The 27,772-nt window shown below is 35.9% G+C and overlaps 1 protein-coding gene across 1 annotated transcript in view; it reads right to left on the bottom strand.

Moving 5' to 3' along the window:
- The window catches only part of PARP8 (poly(ADP-ribose) polymerase family member 8), a 116,991-nt gene that overhangs the window by 14,820 nt on the left and 74,399 nt on the right, over positions 1–27,772 (bottom strand). The window contains exons 10-17 of the mRNA XM_072359778.1: positions 26,038–26,104; positions 24,208–24,333; positions 21,621–22,185; positions 19,362–19,415; positions 19,165–19,260; positions 6,047–6,139; positions 2,713–2,838; positions 1,143–1,208 (exon numbers count right to left, since the gene is read on the bottom strand). Of these exons, the coding sequence (XP_072215879.1) occupies positions 1,143–1,208; positions 2,713–2,838; positions 6,047–6,139; positions 19,165–19,260; positions 19,362–19,415; positions 21,621–22,185; positions 24,208–24,333; positions 26,038–26,104 (1,193 nt within the window). The remainder of the gene's footprint in view (positions 1–1,142; positions 1,209–2,712; positions 2,839–6,046; positions 6,140–19,164; positions 19,261–19,361; positions 19,416–21,620; positions 22,186–24,207; positions 24,334–26,037; positions 26,105–27,772) is intronic.

The following is a 27,772-nucleotide window of genomic DNA, read 5'->3' as shown; positions in this document are numbered from 1 at the left end:
TTAGGCTTAAATCACAGCTTTAGTGCCATTTAGCATTGTACAGTTATAAACGTGTTTTGACAACAAGAAGAATTAATAAAGCAATTATTTTCCCTGGAGTAAAATAATAAGCATATAATTAGCATCAAAAAGAGTATATTGTAAAAAACATTGGTGATCTCAGGGACTACAACATATGCACTAATGTTCAGCTCTTGGACCAATAAATTGGATGGGGATATCACAAAATCAAGTTTGTCAAAATATCATAAAATCCCAAGTTATTCCACATTTTTTTTCATCTGCTTCATGATAAAAACTGCCAAACTAAAATACTGTTAGAAGCTAACATTTCCCCTGAAAACATTTCTTGGTTTCTATCATAGTGCAAAGTACTAATTTAAAAACCTTCAGTCCAATAATTATTTTAATGTTCAAAGAAGTAAAATGTTGTTTACTTTAATAGATATTATATAAACTAGCAAAAATACCTAAATTTTCAATGTGTTTTACTGCTTTCTATACCTCACTCTGCATTCCATATTCCCAAAGTACTTTACAAATACATACAAAGAATGATTTATAAAACCTTGTGAAATTATATTTATAAAATAGTTGGAAAAGCAAGATGCATGTGAGAGATTTCAATAAGCAGTTATACTGAGAGGGCCTGTTTGGGAAATGAACTGTTACAGTAAATATAAGAACAGCTATCAGATCCTGTCCTACTGTGAATATTGAGAAATCGTATAGTAGTGATCCCAAGAGACCCAATCTTCCTAGTCTCCAGCCATACTGAGCTGTTTTGTTGTAACAGAAATAAAGCTATAATTCAGAGCATCATCACAAAATCAATTTCTTTTGCTTTGGAAACAAAGAGACACAGTTTGATATTCCCAGAAATATAGCAATTGGTGATTATCATGTTATTAAGTCCCAACCTGCTGTTATCTCTTACTTAAACTTCAAAAGACTTAAATTCTACTTTATCACTTTAATTTAATTCCCGTTATGGATACTATAGTTTGATATTTTTAGCACACATTTTAGGCCTACAAGAAAGGACTCATCCTATCACCTCCCCCACCCATCACAGACTTCACATAAATATCCTCCTAGTTCTAGAAATAGCTGTTATGTTATGTAAACATTTTAAAACTCACCTGTGTCATCTCTCTAATAGAAGTTATACTATCCAACGCTTTCATGACTCGGTCATAATTCTTCTTCTGATGTAAAATAGAATAAGAAAATACATTAAGACTAAGGTCTTTAGTTGTACAAAACCCTCGATTTTTTGAGTCTGTATAAAATCAAAGTAAGGATGAATGTTCAGCAAACCAATCCTTCTGCATTTTTTAAGTAAGTCTCCTTCCACCTTATTCATGCACAGCCTTTTTCATTCATAGTCCAGGAAAATTCCAGAAAAAAAAAAAAAAAAAGAAAGAAAAAAAGCATGATGATTGTTCCCTGAATTTCACTACTCTCAAACATACAACAATGTAACTCACTTAAAAGAACTGGTCACTTTTCAAACAAGTATTTGTAGCTACATAGAGGCTCTACCAGTTATTCAGATAATGTGCTGCTATTAAGCATGCAATTAACAAACAACTGCTAAATAAAGTGCTAAATAAGCAGATGTATTTATTTACTTCGCTAACAGCCCTATAAAACATCAGAAGTTGTTCAGTTGTCCTGCTCTGCCCTGCCTCATTCTGACCTTTTCCTACACTCTGCCTGGGAACAACAGGGTGCTCTATCTTTTCTGAGCGGATGAGTGCTTCATCAGCTCAATGGGCCACATCACCTTTGGGAATCACATTGTAGTTTTACTTATCTTTCTTTGGGTCTTGCCAGCTCCTGCCCGGGGCTTTTACCTCATTCATGCTGGCAAGAAGCTGGGAGGAGAGAGTGTGGTCCACATCTCCTTGGGTCCTCTGCTACTCTCCCACCACAGCTGTGATGAACTGATGTTTGGACTGCATTGTCTTACAGGCCTTTTACATTTTCCAACCTTTAATGATTTTGTGATGATCTTTCACCTTCCTTACACCACCTTACTCCCTTGCCCTGCCCAGGCTACCTTATCAGCCTCTTTGGCAATTCTTCATTCCTGTGCACTACAGATCATAGTCACCCCTTCCTTTGAGAAATAACCACTGCTAGCTGACCTTTGTTCCAGAAGTGAAATGCATCCCCATAAAGGACATCCAAAGTCTCCATTTACACCCTTGAGGAAGGCTGAGGTGATCTATAATGGGTTCACAGCTTTCCTAGGCCTCCCCATTGAGGCATTTGCATCTTGAGGATCAAACAATTCTAAATTTGACAGCTGTACCAAATTCTATTCTTGTGTCCAATATCTGACAAAACTCAGTTTAAGGACAACAGTTTGCAGTGGGAAAGTGAGATGACAACAATAACCACTTCATGAGTAACAAGCTAGACTAAAAATCTCTGTCGCCTACATCTCCTAAAAGCAGTCTTTCTCTGCGCCCAATGTGTACATTGAGAGACAGACGCACACACAAACACAAAAAAACCCAACAAACCCAACAACAATTTCTCATCTACAATTTGTATCTTAAAATAAGTTTTTGGCTACAAGACTTCATAACTTTAAATCAACTTGCAGTTTATTTGCAAACACTTTCTCAGAGACAACTTAAAAGAAAGTATAGACTCCTGAAAACAATCACATGCTTACACTATATGCTGGTAACTACTTACCCTGGGGTTAAAGGCCAGCATCTGAGGATCATTAGGATCAACTACAGAAGGATATGGCTCAAAAATAACAACTTTCCTAGGTGACTCTAAAGCAGACCGACACATTGATACCAATAGATCAACTACCTAGAGATGAAGGAAAAAAGTTTATTCAATATATGTACTTTCATATTGTATCAACCAGTCTGATTTATTCTATACATTCTAGAAATATCCTATTCCATTACTAATTAAATCACCCAAACCATGCCATGGACAGGAAATAAGTAAGACTGCCATTCTTCCACTGACCTCAGAAGGCTTTGGGTCTAAACCAGGTATATTATTCCAGGCACATTAATAAGACCAGCATCTGGTCTTAAATGTACCAGATACATTCCTTATAGTCCTGCTTTCTCTTTTGTTCATGCACTAATACCTGAACTGAATTCATTCTTTGGGGAAATGAAGTCGTGCTGGATCTGTGTAGCCTTGTGTAGTAGACATCAATGAAGTATGCCGCTCAAGAAAGGAAGGGTTTGTGAATTTGTACCACTGCCTTCTGTTCTTCCGAATACCGTAATCATGAAAACACTAGTAAACACTGCTTCTGCTAAATCCAGAACAGTGCTGTGATTTAAAAGTCATCTGCACAACTCCCACTGGGAGTCCAGTTCTTCTTTTTTTCTTTCTCTAATAGTTAACTATAACATCCCTTTTTGCTGTAAGATCGTATGAGTAATGTGTACACAGGCATGCATTCACATATGTCCATGTAGGTACATGCACAATTTGTGAATTAAGTGTTTCAAAATTAGTAACTCAGAGGTTAAAATCAGACCGCAGCAAAACAGAAGCAGTGGCTTTCTGGCAGTTATGAAACCTAAATCCAGCTCATAATGAAATTCAAGGTTGCTACCTAAAAATGTATCTGCAAATAGGCTCATTTCCTTTGGCTTCTCTGTGACTTTTGAAAACATCCCTCTGTAAAAAAGGACTTTTCCATGACAGAAACAAGAAGCCAAGATGAGTCGTACTTAGTAGGCAACCCCAGTTCCTCCCACAGTCCCAGACGGATCAGATCTCATTTCACAGCTCAAGCCATTCTAGGAGTTATTATATGTCTGCACTGTATCTGATCATTTGGAGGAAATAAAAATGATGGCCCTTTAGAGGAGAGTGAAAATAAGAATCATAAAGGGAGGAAAAAGGAACTCTACTTCAGTGAGTCATACTGTCACCTTTCTCCTCCTCTGCTCCTTTACTGTGAATGAACAGTTTTCTCTGTTTTAAAATATCTCAAATATATTAAAAAAAAACAAAGTCATTTAAATAATCATTGCTTTCTCTATGCTATTCTAATATCTTTTCAGTTTATAGTAGCTACAAGTGTGATGGATGATTGAAAATGGGTAATCTGTGTTAGTATTTTCAAAGGAGAATGGAAGTCTTTATACACAGCCAGGTCAGGCAACTAGGCCTGCAACTGTGTAAATGTATTACCATGAAACTGAGCCAGAGTTCATACACCTTGCTTCTCACAGGCACTCCTTTGCTTTCACTTGCAAAACATTAATAGTGAAGAGTTGTCTTAGCCCCCAAACACAGTGAAGCAAAGTTGTCTTGCACGGTTACTTGCACAGTAGGCCATTGTCTTAAAATTGGCACAGACCTTACAGGTTCTACAGCATCCTAAACCCTTTATTAAAACAACTATTGACTTCTGTTTTGTCTCCCGCCATGATACTCTTAGATTGCTTTAACCTGGGGAAACTCTGTATATATTAGGCCTAGTTAATCCTGTGATTTCCTTTGAGACCACTGCTTTGAGATGATGGAACACAGAGTAGATGAAACCTGGAGATAAGTCTAAATCAAAAGTTATAATGCAAGTTCACGTTTGTGTTCCTGGTAATAGGAAGTGCTGTGAATTGAGTAAACATCCACATATTGCTTAACAGTGGGTACTGAAGAACCTGTTAGGATTTAAATACTTTCAATGAGGAAAAGGTTATGTTTAGTGATGACAAGATCTCTCGTATTATATTAGTCTTTTAGAGCCTTTCTCCATCAAGAATCTTTACAGGAAGTCCAAATTAACAAAAAAGTCTGGCATTAAATTTTCAGGCATTTAGACCATAACTAAAATAAGGCAAGGTGGGTTCAGGCTTGAAAATTTTGTGAAGTACTGTCTCTTCTTATGAAGAAATCATAATATTGTGAGTGACAAAATGTCTACCATAGGAAACTAGCTTGAAGCACAGCACAAAAATCAGAATGTGATTTCCAATTATGCGAATGTGCATTTAGGACGTTTCACTACATAGAATGGTTTGGAGACCTAGAGGAAGATTTGCCTGATGAAATATATTGGATATATACACAAGTCAGATGAGGCTCTTTTCATAATCCGCAGAGGAAGTAACTGCTATGCTAATACTCTATGCTGTGATTCACACCACCCTAAACTAATGTCAAAAACAGCTGAGATGATTCAGACCCTAAAAGTACTGAATTCTTTCTGCAAATAGGAAAAAGAGCTCAGCCAGATCAGATGCAGTGCACTGCATGCAGTGATATCACTATGGTGAGACCCAGAAAAATTGAGTCAGCAAAGTTCAGTAAGACAATCAACAAAACCTTATTCTACCTCTTTAAAGTACCATTAGAAGCTGGAAAAAAGTCAGCCCTCTTTGGAAAAGTAGATAAAGAGGTACACTATAACTACTCTAAACTAAAGTTAATTGGTGATTTGGAAGCACAGCTTAAAATACCTTGTTTAAGGCATATTTAAAATAATGAAAGTCAAGTAATTACATGGTTAAAAATAAATTAAAAATTGAACTGAATAATTGAGTCAGGAAGGAAGACTATGTTAAATTTCTATTTCTGGATAAGGGAAAAAAAAAAATCCATGTAGCAACATCAGTAAGGACTTTCCCACTGTTATTTAATGATCAAAACAACAGATGCTCAGTGGATAGCTACATCCCAACACCATGAACAGGAAGTAGCTTATTAATTGCATGTGAGTAGTAATGGCTCATTAGGTGAAAATAAATGGGAATTATCTGCAGATGACAACGGCTGCCTTTATTAACAACCCAGGTGACCTAATTGAACACAACAGAAGAAGAAAACAGGGTTACTCTAATTACATGGAAGAAAAACAATGGAAGCACCTCATTAGTAAAATTTGAAAATGTCATGCATAGAACAGTGTATTTATAGCTATAAGACCACACAAATAAATAATACTTACCAAAGAGCACAAGTCAAAATAAATTTTAAGAGGCTGAAAACGCACTGTATACTATAGACAATCAGACGTGCAACAAGGATTAGGTAATTCTACCTGAGCCCCAGTAGCAATTTCATCAGCAGCTTCATTCATTACTCCCAGTGTTTGGAAAGCAAATACACAGAGCTCCCGTTCACAAACGGTGGGCTGCATAGAAGAAAAACATTAATTATATTTTTATTCTAGTTTGGGGTTGTTGTTTTATCATGCAATGCCTACATCAGAGATCAAACATATTTAATGTTAACTCTGTTATCCAGATATTAACTGCAACATTAGTTTCAAATTATAAGTACCTATCAATTATTCAAGAAAACACATTTGAGAAGCATTTTAATAATCAGTAGAATAAGAGTTAAGAACTCTAAAACTCATAAGTACTCCAAAAGACTAAACTTGAGTGAAACCCAAACATATTACAACATCAAAGCTACAGTGACAGCATTCAAATGTGCTTCACACTGTTCTATCAGACTCAAAATGTTGCATGTAATTAGAACTCGCAGAGAACAAATCCAGAAGCTAATGGTGGCACACCCACTTCATAAACACAGCTTTATTCTTTACAGCTTGTTATTTTGTTACTGAGAAAAGAACCAAAAATCTGATCCAGAAGACAAAATCAGACTACATTTAACTTTGACCAATTTAACAATTTATTTGTTAACTTCAAGAAAATACATTATATTTTCATTGTTTAAACACAGTATTCAGGGAAAGCTACATTTTATTTTTACAAATAAAGGAGCGTGAAGCCCCTTCTAAATATATATATCTTTTAAATCACACGCACACAAAACTGCTGCTGTTGAACCTCTTTTCCTTATCTTTCAACAATAAATAAATAAATAAATAAATATTGATTCACAATTCCATCAGAATGATTAAATAAAGAACATATTTAAAATCCTGCAAATTGAGTGAGACTTCAGCTTTCCACTTTCATGTGGCATATAAAACAGAAACAAAAAACCCCACAGAATTAAGTAAAGAGAATGGGTATTTCTTAATATGCAACCCTTACAGAAACTGTACACTTATTCATGGAAAAATAATTAGCAGACCAACTTTTTAAAGGCTTGCGTCAAGAACCATATGGAGTGAATTGTAATAACCATTCAAAATGAACAAACATTTGCAAGAAAAATCAATTAAAACCTTCCTCAAAATTGCCTTCAATAAACACAACTTATTGCAATGCTGAAAATAAGCAAATAATATTTTTGCATGCTATTTGCTTGAAATTATGTTATTATATCCTAAATCACTGACACTTATAAATGATCTATAGAAGATCCTACTGGACTTTTGTAATTAAGATCTGAGTCTAGCTACCATGATCATCACTAAAGTGATTCACAACATTATGCCAGTATGCACTGAAGTTCAAGTCAATGCCTCTAAGATGCCCTTTCAGGGAAAGAAAAGTATCAAGCACATAAAAATATAAAACATAGCTGATTTCCGTCTTAGGAAAACACTCCATCAGTAATAAGCATACTGCTGTATTTGTAGTCACTTGTTTCATAGCCGTTAAAATATGCATTTGTTCATTTTCAAAGATTCTAGACTTCAATAAACATCTGAAATGTACTGCATTGACATATTCCCACATCAATTGCTTTACAAGAGCTATCATCTTTCAAGTCTAATAGAGTGTCATCTGTTTGATTTATTTTATCTGCTGTTACATTGCATTAGGCAGCAGATGAAGCCTAACATGATCCAATTCACTGTGCCACTGCATGCTAGACAAAAAGTATTTATTATTGTCATTATTCTAAGGTTTTAACATTCAGAAGGTGGTTCAGTCACTTGCTTATTTGGGGAAGCGTGGTGGCACTGTTATTGTGACTATCATAATCAATAGTAATACACAGAGCACAGGCTTGATAATCAATTCAGCCATGCCTGCTATGAAAAAAAAAAAATGCATTAACTTATTGTTATCGCTTTGTTTGAAACCTCAACAAAGCATGTTACCTTGAGATTTAAAGATGATGAATGGAAGGAAAAATTATCACTGTCTGACATTTGAAAGACCATTTTTGCTCAGGTGGACACTGGGGCTAAGAACTCAAGGCAGGAGAACTGTATGTAGCAAAGGCATTAAAATCTGACTTCTCAGAAAGAACTGAAATCACTGATAGAGTATATAATTCTTTTGACTTTATGCCTACTGAGTATTTTTAGAATAAAGCTTCACAAGGCAATGCTGATAAAATAAGATTTTCAGAAACACGAAAAGAATCACCACATTTTTAAGTTTGCTAAAATCTAGTGGCATGTATTTCAATATTTAGACAACATAATTGCAAAAAATGCCTCAAAATTGAACATAAACTCTTTCAAATCAGTCAGCTCATCCAAAGCACTCCCTCAAACCTCATGGTGTAGTGCAATATAAATATAAATGACATGATAATAAAGCCAGCAGAACTGCTGCACTAACTTTGTCAAGCCCTTTCAAAACACTAAGAGCAGCTTTTCCCTGTTATGAAAATGGGTTTCATCAAACCCATTTCTATTTGAGAAACAAACCCTTCTGGAAGCCACATGGTTTTGTTGCACAGAATTTTAGTAAATAATAAACAGCATTTCCAGATTATTCTTACAGATTTCTTAAACTTGCTATTAGAATGTCTAAATTAGTCTTTCTTGACTCACTACTCACTACATCTTTCTAGCATTTGTGTGGTTAAGTATGTCTAGAATGTATGTATTTCAGAATGGAGGAAATCCCTCTTTGAAGTTGCATTGAATATTAAAAACAACAACAAAAAACAACAAAAACAACAAAAAAAACCTACATAGAAAAACTGAATTCTATACAACCTCTGCATTCTATATTCTGTTTTCAACTAAAAGCTGGAGCAAATATGCAGTTTTACATTACATGAAAATGTCAGGGCTTTGTCAGTGTGAGGGGGAAAATAACTACAATCCTTCAGCGATACAGACACCTCAATGGCCTGCCATCCACTCTGGATACCTTTTTACCTGAACTGCAGACATTTTCAGAACACTTTTGGGCCTTGTTTCTGATAATCATCTCAATCTAATGCAATCAGAAGCTTTTAACTTAATTTTCACAGATGTGTTACTAGGAGATGTTGGTATGGCTATTTCTGAGTACCTTCCTTCAACCATTAATTAGGTTCAAGCACTTAAACTCTTCCCCTTCTCTTTTGCCTCCTTCCAAAATGAAAAGATTTGCTGAAAATTAATAAGCAGACTTTTCAAGAGCTTTTATTAAGTGATAATCTTAGTGTCATATTTCCTCGTTTTGATTTTGTCTGTAATTGTGCATGCTAAAAATCAATGATATATATATATATATATATATATACACACATGAAAATTAAGATAACAAATCAATTATAGAACAAAAAGCTTAAAGAAAATAAAAAGCTTTATGGTAAAACAGGGATTCAGAGCAGTTCTTACAATGCTTCTAGCATTTCACCTACTGCTAGCGCGTGACATCCACTCTCTCTATTCTCAAATTGGATGTGAGCCCATGAGACAGAAACAGTCTTGTTCTGATTTTGTAACACAAATATGAGAAATGCTACTAGCCACAGCACACAAGCAATAACTACAACAGTAATACATTTATAGATGTGATACTGTTGTCATTTTTGGATACACTCACTTCGGTTTAAGGCCATGTAACTACAAGAAGTAATTCAGTAAGGTGAAGTTTTTAAGAACATTCACATATACACATGAAAATACAGATGAGTTCTTGCTGATGTGGACTTATACACATAAAGGTACATAATACTCAGCCTATGTTATACAACTAGTTTCAAAGGAGAAAATACATGCCTAAGTATGGTTTATACACTTAAATATACATTTCTATGACAGTGCAGTCTTATGGATATACAGAATTTTACCAAACACAGCCATACCTCTGAAGAACCCCAGAGCTGACTGTCTAGGCAACACTGTTGCCTGATACCTAGAGTGTAGTTGTATTTAATTTGAAGGGGAAAAATTAAAATAAAGCCATTGGCTTACACAAAACTGTTATCTAAGTGAAGATTAGGGTGCTGGAAGATTACTTAGTAGGATAATTATTCCAGTGGGAATCACAGAAAATAGACAATATAAAATAAGAGCTGGACAGTTAACCTGAGTCTGCAAATACTCAGAAGCAGAAGGCACTGACAGAAGCAGAAAGCCTTTTTAATGAGAGCGAGGCTTTCAGAGTTTTCTTCATCCATCTCCAGTCTTTTGCATGCTCAGTGCATGCTCAGTGGTACTCATCCATAGCTGCTAGGAAGAAAAATGGCTCGGAGTTTCTTCATGAGTTAACATAAGAACCATTCCTGACAGCCATAACTGCAAATGGCAGACAGACAAACTATCCAGCTACTATGACATATTCTGATTCCTGGACTCATGCATTACTTAAAATTTTTTCCTAACATTCTTCTATTCAAAAAAGGTGAAACACTCTTTCTGGATATTGATCTATCTCGCTATTTTCTAATGTGTGCCACAGCTGTTCTCAGAAGAGCAGTGTGCAACCTTCTCCCGTGTCCTGAGGGAAGTCCTGCAGACACTAATGAGGCTGCAGTATGACTGGCACACCTAAAAACTCTTGATCTGAAAAGAGAAGCTCAGGGAAAGCTCAGAGCCTCAGTATCAGTAAATGTAACAAATGGTAAAGGTGAAACCATTAGTGAACATCCTAACATCCCAGTTCTCCTAATGAAAAGAATAACCAGTGGAAATGAAATGTATTTTTAAATCCGTGTTTTGTTTCCCAGACTCAACCACAGTAATGGTTAGGGTGTTTTTTTTTTTGTTTTATTCTCTGCAGAAGGAATTTATCTTTCTTTTCATTACTCTCACAAGAAGGATGAGGATATAATAGAGCAGCAGCGATATTCAAAATGTGTAGAGGGTCCGGAGAGGGGTGAGAAGGGCAGAAGAAAGAAGAAAGTGAGGAAGGAAGAATGGTAAGTAAAGGTTTCTTTTGCAAAGTCAAACTTTCAGGTTCATTTCTTAGTTTGTGTGAGGTATGGACTTTTAGATTTAGCAACATTTGTAAAGAAAGGCAAAGTAAGACTGGTTGCTAATGCTTTAACACCTGAGTGAGTCCACAGTACATACAGATCAATTACATTCAGGACCACAAGGATACCATTACCACATCTGAAAAATGATAGGCCAAAAGCCTGTAGGTAATGCATCTCTTAAAACTCACTTTCACAGAATTACAAGGCAAAGATTTAAGAGTCTAAGCTGTATGAGTTTTTTACTTAATTAAATCATTACAGAAGTCATCCAGAATTACCATTATCTCTACAATAAGTTTCATCAAGATTCAGAGTTCAAGCAATTTTAATTAATAGTGATCAAGATTATTTTGTAACACATGTCATCATCTTACTATACCACGGTTTATACTTCCCAGTGAACCAGCTGACATTAACACACAGTGAATTAAAATACTCTGATTCATTAAGATTAAAATTTAGTCTTCTTTTTTAATAAACAGGCTTTTGATTTACACTAAAATATATATTTTAAACTAAACTTATTCAAAATTAAATACCTAACCATTTAATCACATTTGGTGGCCTAAACTTGCACTGATCTAAGCAATGCTTTAAGACTTGATAGTTGCCAAAAAGTACAATTTTGCCCTGAATTTTCAAATGAAGTCAGACTGCTAACCTAAGTCCTATATAGGCATACACACTGCCAGAGAGCAGGAATAATTTATTGAATAATCTATCTGGCTATAAATATGTAAGGTAAGCTCACTGAATAGCCTCACAATATGCACGTGATGCATGGAATATGTTGCTGAAAGACACCGGAGATACTACAGCGGTAAGCAGATACAATGTGTTGAAAGATGAGAGAATAGGCTGAGAGAGAAATACCAATTGTTCTGCTTGGGTTTGTTTAGGCTGGTAATTTCAATTTTCTTTTTGACTTTCCTTTTGTCTCTGGATGCTTGGATACCTTAGCCACATTTTGTATATTTGTTTGTTGTCACCAGCCATCCCTAATTCTTATATAGTGTCAGAAAAGTAAACAATATAAAGTGCTAGCTGGGCAATGTGAGATGTGGTTAAGTTCTTGGCTACAGGATGAGTCAGACATTTTGCTCTCAGTAAACAATGAAGTGATTGAAGTACATTCTGTTGAAGTAATGGTTGTAACTGGAGCAGTTTTTTCACAAAAAAAGATAACAACAGGTTATGTTATGGATTAAAGATAAGAAGGATCACACATTATTCCAAAAGAAAGAAAACATCTCCAACATCCTGGTTAAAATTCAGTCTAGATAAATATGTTTGTACACGTACTCTTTTCCCCACAGTTCAGTGATGTCTCCTCTGCTTCAGAAGTCTCCCACCCCTAAATGGCACACTAATTCTGTAACATCAGTGTCGCTGTGTTTCACTCGTGGATAAGAAATAAACATTCAAAGTGCACAGTAATCCAAGACCTATTCCAGTCACGGGGAACTTACCAAGGCCGAGATTACACCCATCATGAATAAATAATAACTGATTTTTTTGGGATGAAAAACATTCTAAAAATGTTCATTTAAATGTTCTGAAAGGTTATTAATATTCAAGTAAACACAAATTATAATTCAAATATAAATACTGTACTTTTACAGATGAACACAATCTGTATTTTGTGTTTGAAAATATTTTTTAATTTATTATTTAAAATACTGTTTTACAGTACTTTATCATTCATACTTTGTGGAAGGATGTTTAAACAGAAGAGAAGTCTACATTTCAAACAAATTAGCTTTAGTATTTGGTTCTGCTTCTTTTTTTTTGTTGTTTGTTTTGTATTATTTTGGGTTTTTTTGCTTTTCTTTTTTCTTCTCACTATCTCCTGCTATGTTCTAAACAAGTCTTAGGGAGAGATTTCAACACAAGATGGCACTGTAAAGAGACCTCTTGACTCAAATTATTAATACCCAGACTTGTTGTTTTTTTGTTGTTTTTTTTTTTCTTTTGAAATCACATTATTGAATAATTTTCATTTGTTTTTGTTGCTGTTGTTGTTGTCGTCATGTTTAATTAGTACCAATTTACCCATAGCTTTTGTATCCCAATGACAAATCTGGAAGACATACAGAATACAACAGATAATAGCTACATATCCTAAGATACACTACAAAGAAGTTGGATAAGATATTTTTATTATACTTATTTTAATCAGATCCTTAAGTGCAACAATCAGTTTTGTTAATAACTCCAAATTTTACTGTAGTTAAATTTGTTTGTAATAGAAGTAGTTATCACGTGCTGAATTTGTAAAAGCAGATCTTAGCAGAAACTGTTGCATTATTAAAATACTTATTTCTCCCCTAGAATTTTACTAACAGCTCTGGAATAACATGAAGAATTTCATATCGCATTAACAAAAGTTAATAGCCTTTTAATATAAAACCAAATCATGCCCAAGCTTCTTTACTATCTTATGACATCTGCTTTGCAAAATACATTTCTTCTTTTCTGCTTAAATGAATCAAATTATATGGTTTCAAAGGACTTTTGGAGGACGTTTAGTTGTTTTTATTCATTCATACTGGAGTAGCTCTACCTACCTTTTATCTTATCTGAAGAGGAAAACAGCATTATCCAAAGCTTTATCAAACACTGGAACAAGTTGCCCAGAGAGATCGAGTCTACTCTCTGAAGATCTCCAAAAGCAGCCTGGACATGCTCCTGGGCATCCTGTGAAGGTCCTGCCTATCCATGCTGGAGAGGGGGTTGGATGGATGCAGAGGGGATGCTAACCTCAACCAGCCTGTGGCTCTGTGTAAACACTTGTATCTTTACACTTTACCAAAAAAGAGCCTTCTCCCTCAAGCAGTACAGAAAGGAACAGATGAAAGATTCACTTCTCACAGGAGCACATTTCCTACCAGTTTCTAGCACTACCTGGCTATGCAGCCAGCCAGAAATCATGATAATTTAACTATTTTAACACTCTATATGAGCTTACCCACTTTTAACTGTCTGAAAATGGCACTTAAAAAAAAAAAACAAACAAACCCCAAACAATTGAAAATATGTTTTTGGAAGAGTTCTTGTCTGAAGAGGAAAGGCAATTAATTACAAACAAATAGCTGTTCTCATTTTACTGATCTTAACAACTGTTTTGAAAATAAATTCAGAAACAGAACCATTAGGCACTGTTGAACGACTCAAGAGAGTAGACTTGCTGTTTCCAAGACATTTACAGTGTCTAGCTTCTCCACCTCTCCTTAGTACAAAACCCATATCTGACCTCATGCTTCCCACTGTTTTTCAGAGCTAAGCAAAGAGCTACTTCAGAAGAGACAGATCGCAGAGCCCCTGAGAGCTGTGCAACACAGGTCACCCTTTCAGGAGGAAGCAGCCTGTTTCTCTGTGATTCTTTACAGGCAATAAATAAATAAATAAATAAATAAATAAATAAATAAATAAATAAATAAAAAGGAGAGAGATTTGGATATAATGGCTGCAGTTCCAGGCCTAACTAATTTAATTACTTCAAGGCCGTTTCTCTATCCTTCTGCAGAGTGAAATATGCAGGACTCAGGTCACTATCAGAGATAACTGCATGAAATACCATGGCCTATGGTATGCAAAAGGTCAAATAATACTTTTTCTACTTAGGACTCATATAGTCATTGAATTTTTACTATGCTTTTGCAGAAAGACATACCCTGCAGTGATTTCAGGGAATCTCCATTTTTCATTGGCATTCTAGATAAGCCTGTAATTCTGTTCATCCATTTTAGCATTCATAATTTTGGGTGCACTGTAAATAATCATTAGATCCTATAGTGCTCCTGAAATGGAGAAAGAAGCTAAAAGGAGAAAGCATATTGTATAGAAAAGATGTGAATACCCACATGGAGGAGCTGTAAACTTCACCGACTTATTTATTTAGTTAGTTGTCTATTTATTTATTTATTTATTTGGGGGGGGGGGGGGGGGGGAAAGGATAGAATGTAGTAACGAACCATATATTTTTATAAAAACATGCTACAACTTCATAATGTACTACAGCACTCTTTGATCATTCCAGAGAACTTTCGCCTTCCCCATCCCCTTACAGTTATGGAGTACACATAGGGATTCTAGCTGTTAAGTTTTCTGGACATTAGGGAATATTTGGAGTCCAGAGGTAGATGGCTGTTAGTCCTGCAATGTCCATAGGTTGTTTTAAACAGGAGCTCCCAAGCAAAATATGAAGAATTTTCTCTTAATTCTCTTGATTAAGATAGCCTCTTTATTTATGCTTAATAAGACATCCTTACAGCCAAAAATTCCTGTGTTATAAAAAGATCCCTTCACAAGCAGGAAATATTTGCATGGTTACAGTGAGCTCTGGAGCAAAACAGGTGTCTATTGTATATGAACTTGAAAGTATGCGCCATTTTGCTATTCAACTGTTTTCCAACAGATTTCTTCCATACAACGGTACTTAGGCTTTGTGGGTACAGTGTCTAAATTAAACTATTTAAAAAACCCATCACACTGTCATCAAGTTACTCTTATCTTATGGGAAAGATGTCAAGATTTTAAAAAAGCAGAAGTAAATCGAAACAGATATTAAAAAGCTTCACCTCCCCCAAAATGTTATCTAGGAAAAGAAGTCACAGACATCAGAAGAAAGTTTCCACTGAGAGATTCTGATAGAAAGACAGTGTATAATCAAGGTAAAAATACAGATTGTAGCACAAATCTCCAGAAAGGAAAATCTTATCTCACAGCTTCACTTAGAATCTTCACTAGTCCTCAGGATGACATCAAAATTGCGCAAGCCCTTAATAACCAGCACCAAGGCATGGGAGTTAAGTATTAAAGTATTAAGAGAATGTAATTACTGTGTGATGGCAACTGTTAAAATTTTAAGCTGCATTTCAAGGCAATTAATTAAACTAAGCTACAGTTCAGGTGTCAGGCTGACACCGTGGACTGCTGCAGAATCAAATTATTTACTGGCATCAATGAGTTTGGCTTCTTTGCAACTGCATAAATACCAGAAAATCTAGACTAAACATATTTAAAATGAACTTCTCAAGCCATAGCTTTGCTAAGCTTTCTTAAATTCATCTGTCTTGTCATAAATAAAGGTCCATACGGGTGAAAAAAAACTCATCACGTTCACTCAGATATGATCCCCACATGCATTTGTGTATATGAACTATTCCATAAAGGAAGAGAACAGGGGACCATCCGGAGCTATGTAGTTGGTGATGCCTTTTGCAATACAACCAACATTAGATAAAGCCTGTCAGTGTAATGAAATTGAGACATGGTTATCTGTAGAAAATGGGAACAAGGCACAGAATCTATAAATAAAAGTAGACAGTGGCAAAGTTCAGACCGCTATGACAACTGAAGAAGATACCATGGCCTCAAAACCACAAGCCCTCTAAAGCTTATGAAAGCTAGGGATACTACAAATGGGATACATAAAATGACATAAGGCTAGATCCCATGCAGCCTTACCTTAAATGATAGCCCACAGGCATTCTGTTTAATAAAGTACTGCATTTCTGAGGTCTGCTGTTGCAGCAGCACTATATGCAAAGTATTCTTTAAATTGGGTCAATCCTCATTCCTTTTACATACATCTTTATACATTATATATATATACACAGACACAGGTGCATACACATACATACGTATGTGCAGCTAAAGTACATACATAAACCCTATAACTGACTACTATAGGCTGACTCTCCCACAGCTTTCAGAAAAATGAAGTAGAAATTTCCTCAGAATCCTTTGGCAAACTCAAGCTGTATTCAAAGCAGTATCCTTTCTCACCTTCTACAGAACTATAGACTGATTAAAGGAGGCTCTATATTGCTTATGCAGTCATTCAGGCATGCACAGAGCATGCTAGATTTCCTCCTGCTATCTTCATCTCTCTGGGTTATGTAAGGACATCCTTTCATTTTTGCAAAGCTTGCTAGGTTATTCTGCTTGCAAAGGCACTGAGGAATATGTGTTTAATGCAAACACGTTTCACTTTTCTCTGTTTTGACGCACTGACAAACTCTCAAAAGGATGGTAAAAATGTCCCCTCTTTATGCCAAGAAAATGTCCTAGAGAAAAGTCATTTTTAGGGATTTTGATTTTTAAGGTGGGAAAGCAAGATTTTTTTTAAACCTAGAGCAGATGATTTTCTAATTTGTTTCTTTTAATAGTTCAGAGTGTGAACAGGAAGAAATCCTACTCATTACTTTGTTTTATGGATAACAGATAAAACCTAGTCACTTAAATAATTAGAGTACCTAACTTTCTATCTAATTCCCTCAGCTGTATCCTGTCACACGTAGCAGGCATTATAGCACATCTGAAGACAAAAGACAAGGAACTGGTTCCTTTCCCATAGCTTTCCAATATCTGACAGGTACTGACAGAAGACCATGTTTTTAAAAAGCACATTTGAGCTTGAGGGGGCAAATAGGCACCTATTTCTAGAAGTACGAACATTTTACATGTCCTGAATTGGTATTGAAACTGCTGATACTTCTGCAAATCCTAACAGAAGCCTATTTGCTATCAGAATACCTGACTCTGGCATCACTCAGAGTCACAGGGGATGACTCTAACATTACTTTTGCTACTATGTAAGCAGTAACCTTCCTGAATTTAGTTCCACAGGACTATCATAGAAGATGCCTGCTTCAACTCTTGTGTAGTTCCTGATTATACTGTGAAAAAACTGGTAGATGAGACATTAGATCATTTACACACTGATATTAAACACTATTTTCAACAGACTGAATGTTTTGGTTTTTTTTTAGGTAAGAAGTTTTTACAGTGAAACAAGAAAAATTCTAAACGGCAAAGTCCCTTCTGAAAGTAAGAGGGAGGTATTGTCCCTCACCATTCTGCCCCTTGTGAGGCCCCATCTGGAGTACTGCATCCAGGTCTGTGGCCCCCAACACAGGAAAGATGTAGAGCTGTTAGAGAGGATCCAGAGGAGGGCCACAAAAATGATCAGAGTGCTGGAGCACCTCACCTATCAAGACAGGCTGAGGGAGATGGGCTTGTTCAGCCTAGAAAACAGAAAGCTGCTGGGAGGTCACATTGCTGCTTTCCAGTAATTCAAAGGGAGTTTATAAGCATGAGAGAAAACAATTTTTTATATAGCTTGATAGTGACAGAACAAGGGGGAATGTTTAGTATAAAGACGGCTTTATACTAAACGAGGGGAGGTTTAGATCAGTTGGTAGGGGGCAGTTTTTCTCAGAGTGGGTGATGAGGTGCTGGAACAAGCTGACCAGGGAGGCTCTGTATGCCCCATCTCTGAAGCTGTTTATGGAGAGGTTGGATGGGGCCCTGGGCAGTCCTTAATCTAGCAGCTGGCAAGGGGTTGGAACTTGATGATTCTTTAGTTCCCTTCCAACCTGAGCCATTCTATGAGTCTATGATCATTTTCCTATACACTCTTTTACAAAACTGCACTAATCTGGTAGCTCCAGGCAAATTGTGTCTTTCAGAAATAATGTTATTCTTTTCTAATTTGTAAATTCCCCAATGGCATGAGAGGGTACATCACTTAGTTTGTAAAATTCCTGGTTCTCAGCCAGATAGGACTGAAGAACAGCTGTATAACTGGACAGAGCTTAGGCATGCTGAATCACCACATTACCCTGGCTAGGTCACTGCTACATCAGACACTTCGCAGAAAATTTCCTCATAGCTTTTTTATCACATTACAGTGAATGAGTAAAAGAGGGACAGAAGCACTTCAAGACTTCATAGCATAATCACCAGAGTATCTGAATACTCTGATGGCTCAAGGACTGAGGTGACCCTGAGATTTTAGAAGGGTGCCAGGGGACCGTGAAAAGAGTTCAGCTCACTTCCTACAGCTTATCTGGTTACAACCATTGAGCATAACAGTATTCAGTGAAATATATCCCTCTTTTAAATTTCTATAGTTACACACAACCCTGCTTTCCATCTCCCCTGCAATATGTTTTTTTCTCTTCAAAATTTCAGTAAAATCTAGTTAATATGCATTACATTTCCACATCTTGAATGAATACTAGGACGAAACAGATCTTAAATAATTCAGTAGTTTTTAACAACTTTGTATGGTCCACTGCTACTTAAGGCTTTAGAAAATGCACTGTTTATCCCAGTAAGTGTACAACTTACCCTCAGCATAGGGCCATTCTGGAACACGTGGGGTTCATCACAAACTACACAGTATTCATTCAGTACTGGTATCCGCTGCTCAGCAAATTCAATAGTCTGAGAACAATGAAAATGAGAATAACAGCTTCTGCTTAAAAAAATTAACAGTCAGCCATGCTCAAGGGTGTTTCAAAAATGGGTAAGACATGACATCCTACCTGCACAAGAAAGCCACGGTCTCGTACTGGAATGCATTTTGCACCATAGTTTTGCTGCAAGGAAAAAAAGTTTAGGCAGCTTCAATGTTGGTAAACTAATGATAAGGAAATGCTAAAATATTTGCATTTTTTGTATACAAATATGTTAATTAAATTATTAATATTTGTATCTAAACTATGTCTAATTTGCACAAGCCATTAAAAATAAACAATCATTTTCCTTGTTCACTGAATGTAGGATGAATTTTTAGTGTTTCTTAAAACTGATGAGGATTTCTATATCGGCATCACAAAAACTTTAGTCCCATATGGAAACACCCACTCCATTCTAATTAACTGACATTTGGTAACATCTTTAAATTTTTACCATGCATTGTCTGTCTGACTATATACCTAGACTTGAATGACTAATGTTATTCACAGAAGTGCAGAAAATCTTTCTCTTCTTTATTTACAAGGATCTCACCTCAGTTAACACCATGCTAACAGGTGCTTAGATCCCACTCACTCAGGTTCCTTCTGTCTTTTTCTAACAATGTACAACAGCATACTTTAGAAGGTACTTTCACTTTATAAGTCAGTAAGGTACACTCCCTTTATGTTGATGTCTATTCTAATCAGCCCTTGTTTTGAATTAAAGTCAGACTGGCATTTCTCGGTGTTTTCTGTTGTTGTTTTGTTTTGTTGTTGCTGTTTTAAAATCGGCTTATTTGTTTTAATTCTCCAACTGCTGATTTGGCAAACTTTTCACTTTCTTCTCTGTGGAAATAATCTCATACATTGCATCCATATACAACTTTCAAATATCTTAGGTAAGAACTAAAGAGAAGTCAGGGTCCTAATTCATCACTAACTTTGAGTTAGGTGACCAAATTACTCATATATCTGTTGCCTGTATGTAAGATGTGAAAAGGACTCTTGATGCTCTTTTGCTGACAACAGGGAAATGACACCTGACCATGCATGCGATGATTTTTTTCTGAAAGTAAATGCATTAGAGTAATAAAATTATTGGTAGTTTTTATAGACTGTCAAGCAAGGTTTGTACTTTTTCCAGATCAGCCAACAACATCAGTAATGAAATTACTTAGTCAACATTTCATCATATCATCAAAATCAATGGGACTTTTCCTATTAACTTATGGAGAGAAAAGTCTGCTAAGTACAGACTGCCTCTGCTGATTCAGAAAAAAATTATTATCTAAACTGCAACAGGCAAAAAGTCTGTTGGATGACCTTAAATTAATTTTGTTGTGCACACTGCAGGAATCAACAACATGGCATGTAGAGAAATGATTTAATGATAGCACATTACTGCTTTTAGATTTGATGAGTATAGCTCACAGCTTATTAAACTGATTTATCACACGATACATAACACACTCATTGCAATTTCATTGTTCAGCCTGCACATATTTGAATATATGTATGGCATTTCAAGACAGGATCACCATTTCTGCAGGCTGAGAATATCAAGGTGCCACTGTGTTAAAGCAGTGGAGAGGACTGTCTCCTAAGTAATTCTCCTCACACTTAACACAGAAAACAGACCAGTCCTGTGAAAGAGCACAGACCTCCTTTTTCTCTGAATTATAAAAGACGTTTTTTAAGAGATGGAGGCAGAATAATAAAGTTTAAGACCTATCTCCTAAATTAAGAATATGTGTTACTCTTTCTTTCCTCAGAGATTCATTTCTCTGGGGAAAGAAAGATGGGCAGTGTGGTTCTAATTCCTGACTTTCAGTTGTCAGCGTGTTTGAAGGTTAAACATTTTGCAAAGCACAAATGTGCAAAAGGTGAGCTGAATCATGACTGCATTTATTTCATTATGATGTTAATCACAGATGAAAAGAACAGGAGAGGAGGCTTGGAACCTGAGCAAGCCAATGGATGGTTTTCCCCATGAAGCAAACAGAGAAATTAGAAAGGACCGGTATGACCAAGACTATTTTCCTGCACAGCAGCTCACACTGCATCCTCCTCCTGCATTAAGAAAGAAGGTAAGCAAGGAAGCGTGTGACCGAACATTTCCTGTGACCAATATCTGTATGAAATATGAAGTCTCTGTCTTCACCTAGGCAGATTCTGTTTTTATGATGTTAATATGTGTATGCACCTTAAGAAGCTGACTTACTGTTCCTCATTTAAGTATCTGCTAAAATATCCCCTGAATATTAACACTTTTGCATATTAGACATAACAAGATCTTTGGAAAATAATGAGAGAAGAATTAGCAGAATTTTAAAAATTACTACGCACAGCAGCTTGTGAAGGTGATGATGAAGATGGTGTTAAGATACCAATAAGCCCTGAGGTAAGAGAGAGCCGCCTGCCCTCTGCTATGTTGGACTCCTTGAAAGGCTCCATTTTGGATGATTTAGGGGCATTGGAGTAGGTCTTGCTGAGTAATTTGTGATTCTTCAATCCATCCAATTCTTCCATTCTAAGATTACTAGAGTAAGACCTACTTAAAAGTTTGTGGGGCTTCAAGGTGCTGTTGTGCTCACATCGAGGATCCCCAGAACAAGACCTACTCAATAACTTATGGGGCTTTAAAGTAATGCACTCCTCCTGCTTGATGGCTGCAGAGCAAGAACGGTTCAAGAGTTTGTGCGATTTAACAGCCATTGTCTGTTCAGCTCTGGGGTCACTAGACAACGAGCGGCCAAAGGTTCTGCGAGATTTTGTGGCACACATATCCTCTGCCTTAACTGTGCTGGAGCAAGTCCTTCTCAGTAGCTTGTGAGTTTTGGAGATGCCATCTTGTTCTGACTTCAGCTTTGATTTATTTTTACCACAGCCAGGTGGAGGATAACTTGGCGACCTTAAAAACACAGAAGGGGAAGACATAGTTGGAGGATAATCAGAACTGTGAAAAGCAAGTAAGTTCAGATATACACACTAATTTTTAAGTGCTACCTGTCTTTATGAATTTAACTAGTGATAAATAGAGCCCCATCCCAGTGATAAATAGGGCCCCTAAAAGAGCAAATATCTGCAGAACCAATTTCCCAATACCAAGTAGATGTCTTACTCCTTTGTATACATAAAAACTCTGGGAGCTATTTAAGTAGAAGTTAAAGCTATAACCTTACAGTGTTTGGTACAGTCCCTAGATTTTTAAGCAAACCATGAATTTAGGAAATTATTTTTGAAATTAAAAACATAAAAGACTACAACACATTTTTTAAATTAAAATATCTCTTTTCTATTTAGTAATAATCGCATGATTCCATTAAAATTACTGTTTTTGGACACAACATAACAAATTCTACATGCAGATCCCATGATAGATATAACAAGCAATGAAACTTGTAAATGGTAAGTCAGCCGGAATTAACTTTGTCTTTATTTTATTTTATAATCTCACAGTAATCTGAATGCTTTGTGGAAGCCCACTTGATGCTCTTCAGTCACACTTTAGACAGATTCTAGCTTTGCAACACTAGAAATAAGAATGTGAAGGATCCATATTATGAATACAGAATTAAAGAACAAAAAGGCTTTTGCAAAACAGCACGCATATGTACTGTTACATTTCTTTAATGTTCATATTCACCTGTCCTTGCAAAGTAAGAATTAGTATCATGGATGCCAAATCATTTTCCCATAGCCTATAAGCAAGCCAATCATTTTCTTTTATTTTTTTATTTTTTATTTTTTTCCACTTGAATCAAAGAAAAAGAGATCTGAAACTCTAAGGGGTTAAGGGGTTCACCGGAGGCTGGCAGGTTTCCTCATGGTGTTATCAAATGGTGACAGTGGAAAATGCATATGGAGCTTGTTGACTCAGTGCTGCAGTTGGCCACCCTAGGGCAGAAAGGAAGTGGGAAAGGAGCTCCAGACGGGAGAAATTCTTCACATCTGGGTTAAAAGTGATCTTTGGAACTGCAGCAGCAGCTGGCATAGCAAGATGAGAAAGACTGGGCTACCTTTTGTCTCTTCTTTCTGATCAAAACCAAACCTCAAGCTTCAGTGTGCATTGCACAATGTGTTGAACAAGCAAACTATCTTTGAAAAGACTAATATTTAGTCATCTTAATATTCCTCCATTCATCAAACATGAATTAGTAACCTTTTTGTCTCTCTTTCTGAATTCATGGAATTTAAAATTGCCAAATTCATAAGAAAGAATAAACGTTCAAAAGAAAATCACTCAACAGAAATTCACTAAAAGAAGTGATCTGTGACCTTTCCATTTGCAGGAAAACATGCTAGAGTAAATAGTCATATTCCTGAAAGACATAAGATCAGAATTTCATTTTGCCAATACTTAAGAGTATGAGTAACTAGAAGAACTCAGTGAATTCCATAAACAATTTCCTTACATTTTTAATACTTTTGTTGTTTGAAATTCTGTGTCTACATTTCACAAGTGATGAACAGTCATTTAACTCAAATACTGGAGAGGAGTAGGTATTCAACGGGTCTTAAATTCACTTGGATTTATGACTACTCTAGTTGTAAAAGATTATAAAAGTACACACAGATGTGGAAAGAACAGCTGGCCAACCACAAAATATGTATATTCTTGCTATTCAAGTAACAGTCAAATGCTACAAAGCTAGTAAAAATACAAATACAACTAAATTAAGTAACATAAAATTATGTCCAGTTTTAAATGAATCATGGCTGTTTCAGAAGCAGAGCACTGACACACTTCGTCTTCACATAGTTACAGAAGCTGCAGTGGCACCTAGTCATGCAAGGCAAGGGCTGGAAACCCATGAGGTTAGATATAAATAGAGCACTTCTCTGTCGAGAAATGTCAACATTTCACCTTGTGAAGTATGTTGTGGATCTTGAACTGGTTATGATGATAAAAGCTCATTTTTCTTGCTATTACCTGCGCAATGTAGAAAAGATGTGCAGAGGGGATTTCACCTTTTTGTCAGACACCTTCTTATTGTGCGTACAATTAGATTTCTCTTTGCTATTCTTCCACTGCTGTGTTACAAATGTCTGCATGATTCTGCAAATTAAGAAAGAAAAAGAGACTTTCTTGTTGTAGCCAAGTCAAATGTACTTTAATATTAGAATCCCTCTGTTAATGCAGCCTACATAATGCAACATCCTCACTATAGGCAGAGTTTCTCTGTCACATATGTGGACTGATGAATGGGCAATTTAGTACCTCAAAATCCTTTCTTTTCCCCCCAGTTCAACTTATTCACATCAAACTCCTATTGACAATAAAACTTGTGTGAACAACCACTCCAGGACTTAATATGCAAATGCCTCTCAAGGAGATCTAAAGGTAAACTAATATAGAGACTCTTTGTTCAACTCTAGGCATCTGCCCCTCCAGTGATAGCAGAAGCAAGATCTAGGAACCACATGCCTCAAGTGCATATTTTCCTAAGGCACAAACATGAAGGCAGGATGTTGAATATTACACTACCCAGAGGGGCTTACAGAGAAGCTAGAGCCAGACACTTCCCTGAGGTGCATAGCAAATGTTGCACCAAGAGAAGCTAAAAAAAACAAAACACAACACAAAACAAAGCAAAACAAACACCGTAAAGACTAGAAAGAAAAAGTATCCACAAGAACATGCAGTAAAGTACAACATGCTCCCAACAAAGGCAGAAGATTTTCACACTGCTGCCTGAGCCCCTTAGTGAACTAATCTGACTTTGAATTTAGCCCAGCTTGGAGAGGGAGGTTGCACCAGATGACCTCCAGCAGTCCCTTACAAGAGCTATTCTCTTCTGTGATTCTGATCTAGAATTCAGGGTCTGTGATTGCTAACGGCATAATGGAAGCAAACGTGTAATTCAAAGACAAATATTCTGGTACCCACAGCCATGACAGGCCATTGGGCCACTGAGTGCTTATCTGTGACTTATGCAGATATGTACTCAAAAATGTCTAATGGGAAACTGTTCACAAATCTGAGAGTGTACAGAATAAAATGTTTTAAGAGAGTTTTCGTGTCTGAGGAGCTTTTAAATTTTTTCTTCAGTCATGAATCAGGAAGATTTCAACAACATTGTTTCATTTGTAAATTTACAAATGTGAAGCATTGAATTGCTTTAAACACCAAACAGCAAAAAAAGATTTTTTTTTTGCCTTTAAGAAATTCCTGCTGCTTTAAGGATCAGACATTAAATCCTATGCTCCTGTCATTTCATTGCATATAGACAAGCATATATGAAAAGATGACTCAGCAAAATTATATTAAATTGAATTGCACCATGAACACATGAAAATCCTATTTTTTTCCTCTTGCATTCTTCTTTCCTGCTCTTAAAACCTGTGTTATCTAATTACTGTGGTAAATCCTAGAGGCCATCTCGAAAGTATTGTCCCTTATGGTGCTCACAATGGTCAGAAAGACTCTTGCTACAGAGAATTTACAACCTCAGCAGAAACATTACATTGAACACTTTCAGCTACAATCATTTCAAACCTACATAGCTTACTTTCTAAATGATAATAAAGTGACAGAAAACCCTGGTGGGGAGCACAAAGCAGGTTCTGTGCTACAACTGTCAAAACTAACCTTAAAAAGGCAAATTTTCTAAATTTTATTTAAAGAGAAAACAAGTTAAATAAACTCTGATCCAAGTAACCTGACAATCTGCAGATTTTATCCTACTGTGAACTAAAAAAAATGTGTAGTATTTACTTAGGAAGTGAAAGAGGATAGTGAAAAGCACCTTTTCAGACTTACTTTTTCAGCTGATGTCCCAGACCAAATCTTTCCTTAGTAGAGATCTGAAATACATCCACAGTTGGCACTGTGATAAAACAAGACACTGTTGAACTTAAAGGAATTAGCAAGAACTTATAACAATGAAGTCATATTTAAGGACCCTACTCTATCTGAACATTACTACAAGCAGAATCACAGAAGGAATGGTAGATGTGGTCATGTCACCTGAGTTCATGAAGAAATGAACGGTCCTTTTCAGAGTATCAGCCAATATAATTTGCAAACTGGCAAATAGGTATTTTAAAAATTGGATTCCCTAGACCATACATATTTCTTCACTGATGATAATCATATAAATGTATCCTTGCTGCTAGAAACAAGCATCAGACTAAATGTATCTGGGCTGGTAATTCACCTCAACCAATCTCTTAAATTTTCTTTTAAGTTTGTATTCTTAAAACATACAGATTAAAATTCCCTAGTTGTAAATTTACATATAGATCTTAACTGTTGGCAAGTCAAGGTGCCTTTATATGACATCTTTTGTTAATTGCTGTGGGTCAACTTGAATGAACTGCTTCACGCAGTTTATGTAGACCAAAGTGAACATGCTGTCATTGAAAAAAACAATGATTTCATTCCTTTGTAATTGACAATTAAATCAAGCCCTTTCCCAAAAAGACATGAAACACTTTCTCTAGTATGTCATCAACAGACACATACCAGGTTTTCTATAATAAAATCTGAGAGATTTCCCATCTAATCTGACCTTCAGAGATTCACAAAGATGCAGTGTACTTGAGTATTTTTTTATTTTTGAGAAGGCTATTATATTTCAGAATTGAAAATTCCTCAATAAAGGCAAAATTAATTTATGTCCCTCATATGAGCGTATAAAATGAGATGACCTTGAATCCACATATGAAGAAAACCTGTATTTAGTCAATTATTTCTTCACACTTGTACAGTTCATATGAATATGAAGAAAATGAAGTAAAACAAAAACAAAAAAAAATTAACCAATATCTGAGTTTTCTTTCTAAGGGCATTTTAATACAAGATCCCTAATACTAATTAACTAAGTGCCTGGTGCATGCATTCCAATTGCCAAGGATTACCCTGAATTTTCCATCCTACTATTAATATGTTCATACTCATCTGTCAGAAAGTTGAAATCATAAGCAATGGAAACTGGAAATTAGCTCTTGGTATCACTGAAATTATTAAATGATATTTACTAGACAGAAGTTGCAGGTGAATTTGAGCACTTCAAAAAAGAAAGAAGAACTGAGACTCAGGTCCTTGAAACAGAATAACTACCAACACATATTACAAGCACAAACAGACTTTGTATTACACAAGGAGACAATGACCACAGTAAAATAAAAAGAAATGAAAACAAAAACTCTGAGGTTGTTTCAAATTTCATTAGAAAATCAGGAATTTAAAATCTGTATTATTCTGATCACTCTTATTCAGAAAGTCAATATTTACTCCTTAATTTCTCATTAATAAATGCATAATAAAATATATGTATATATATTATGTATCTAAGCTTGCCACCCAATTTGACTTGGTCCAGAGCACTGAAGATACTTTTAACTTAAGATTCTCATTCAATCATGATGTCATCTTTTAAAGATAAACCAATGATTTTTTCAAAAAGGGAAAAATCACTTGATTAGAGGTATCAGTGACTTTAGACTGTCAAATTTAAGACACATGGTGGGAGGTGAACTATTTTCAATGAGAA

The sequence above is a fragment of the Excalfactoria chinensis genome, chromosome Z, assembly GCF_039878825.1.
Source record: "Excalfactoria chinensis isolate bCotChi1 chromosome Z, bCotChi1.hap2, whole genome shotgun sequence".
Lineage (NCBI taxonomy): Eukaryota > Metazoa > Chordata > Aves > Galliformes > Phasianidae > Excalfactoria > Excalfactoria chinensis.
Note: the sequence above shows the minus strand (reverse complement) of the source record. Positions and strands in the feature narration are given on the sequence as shown.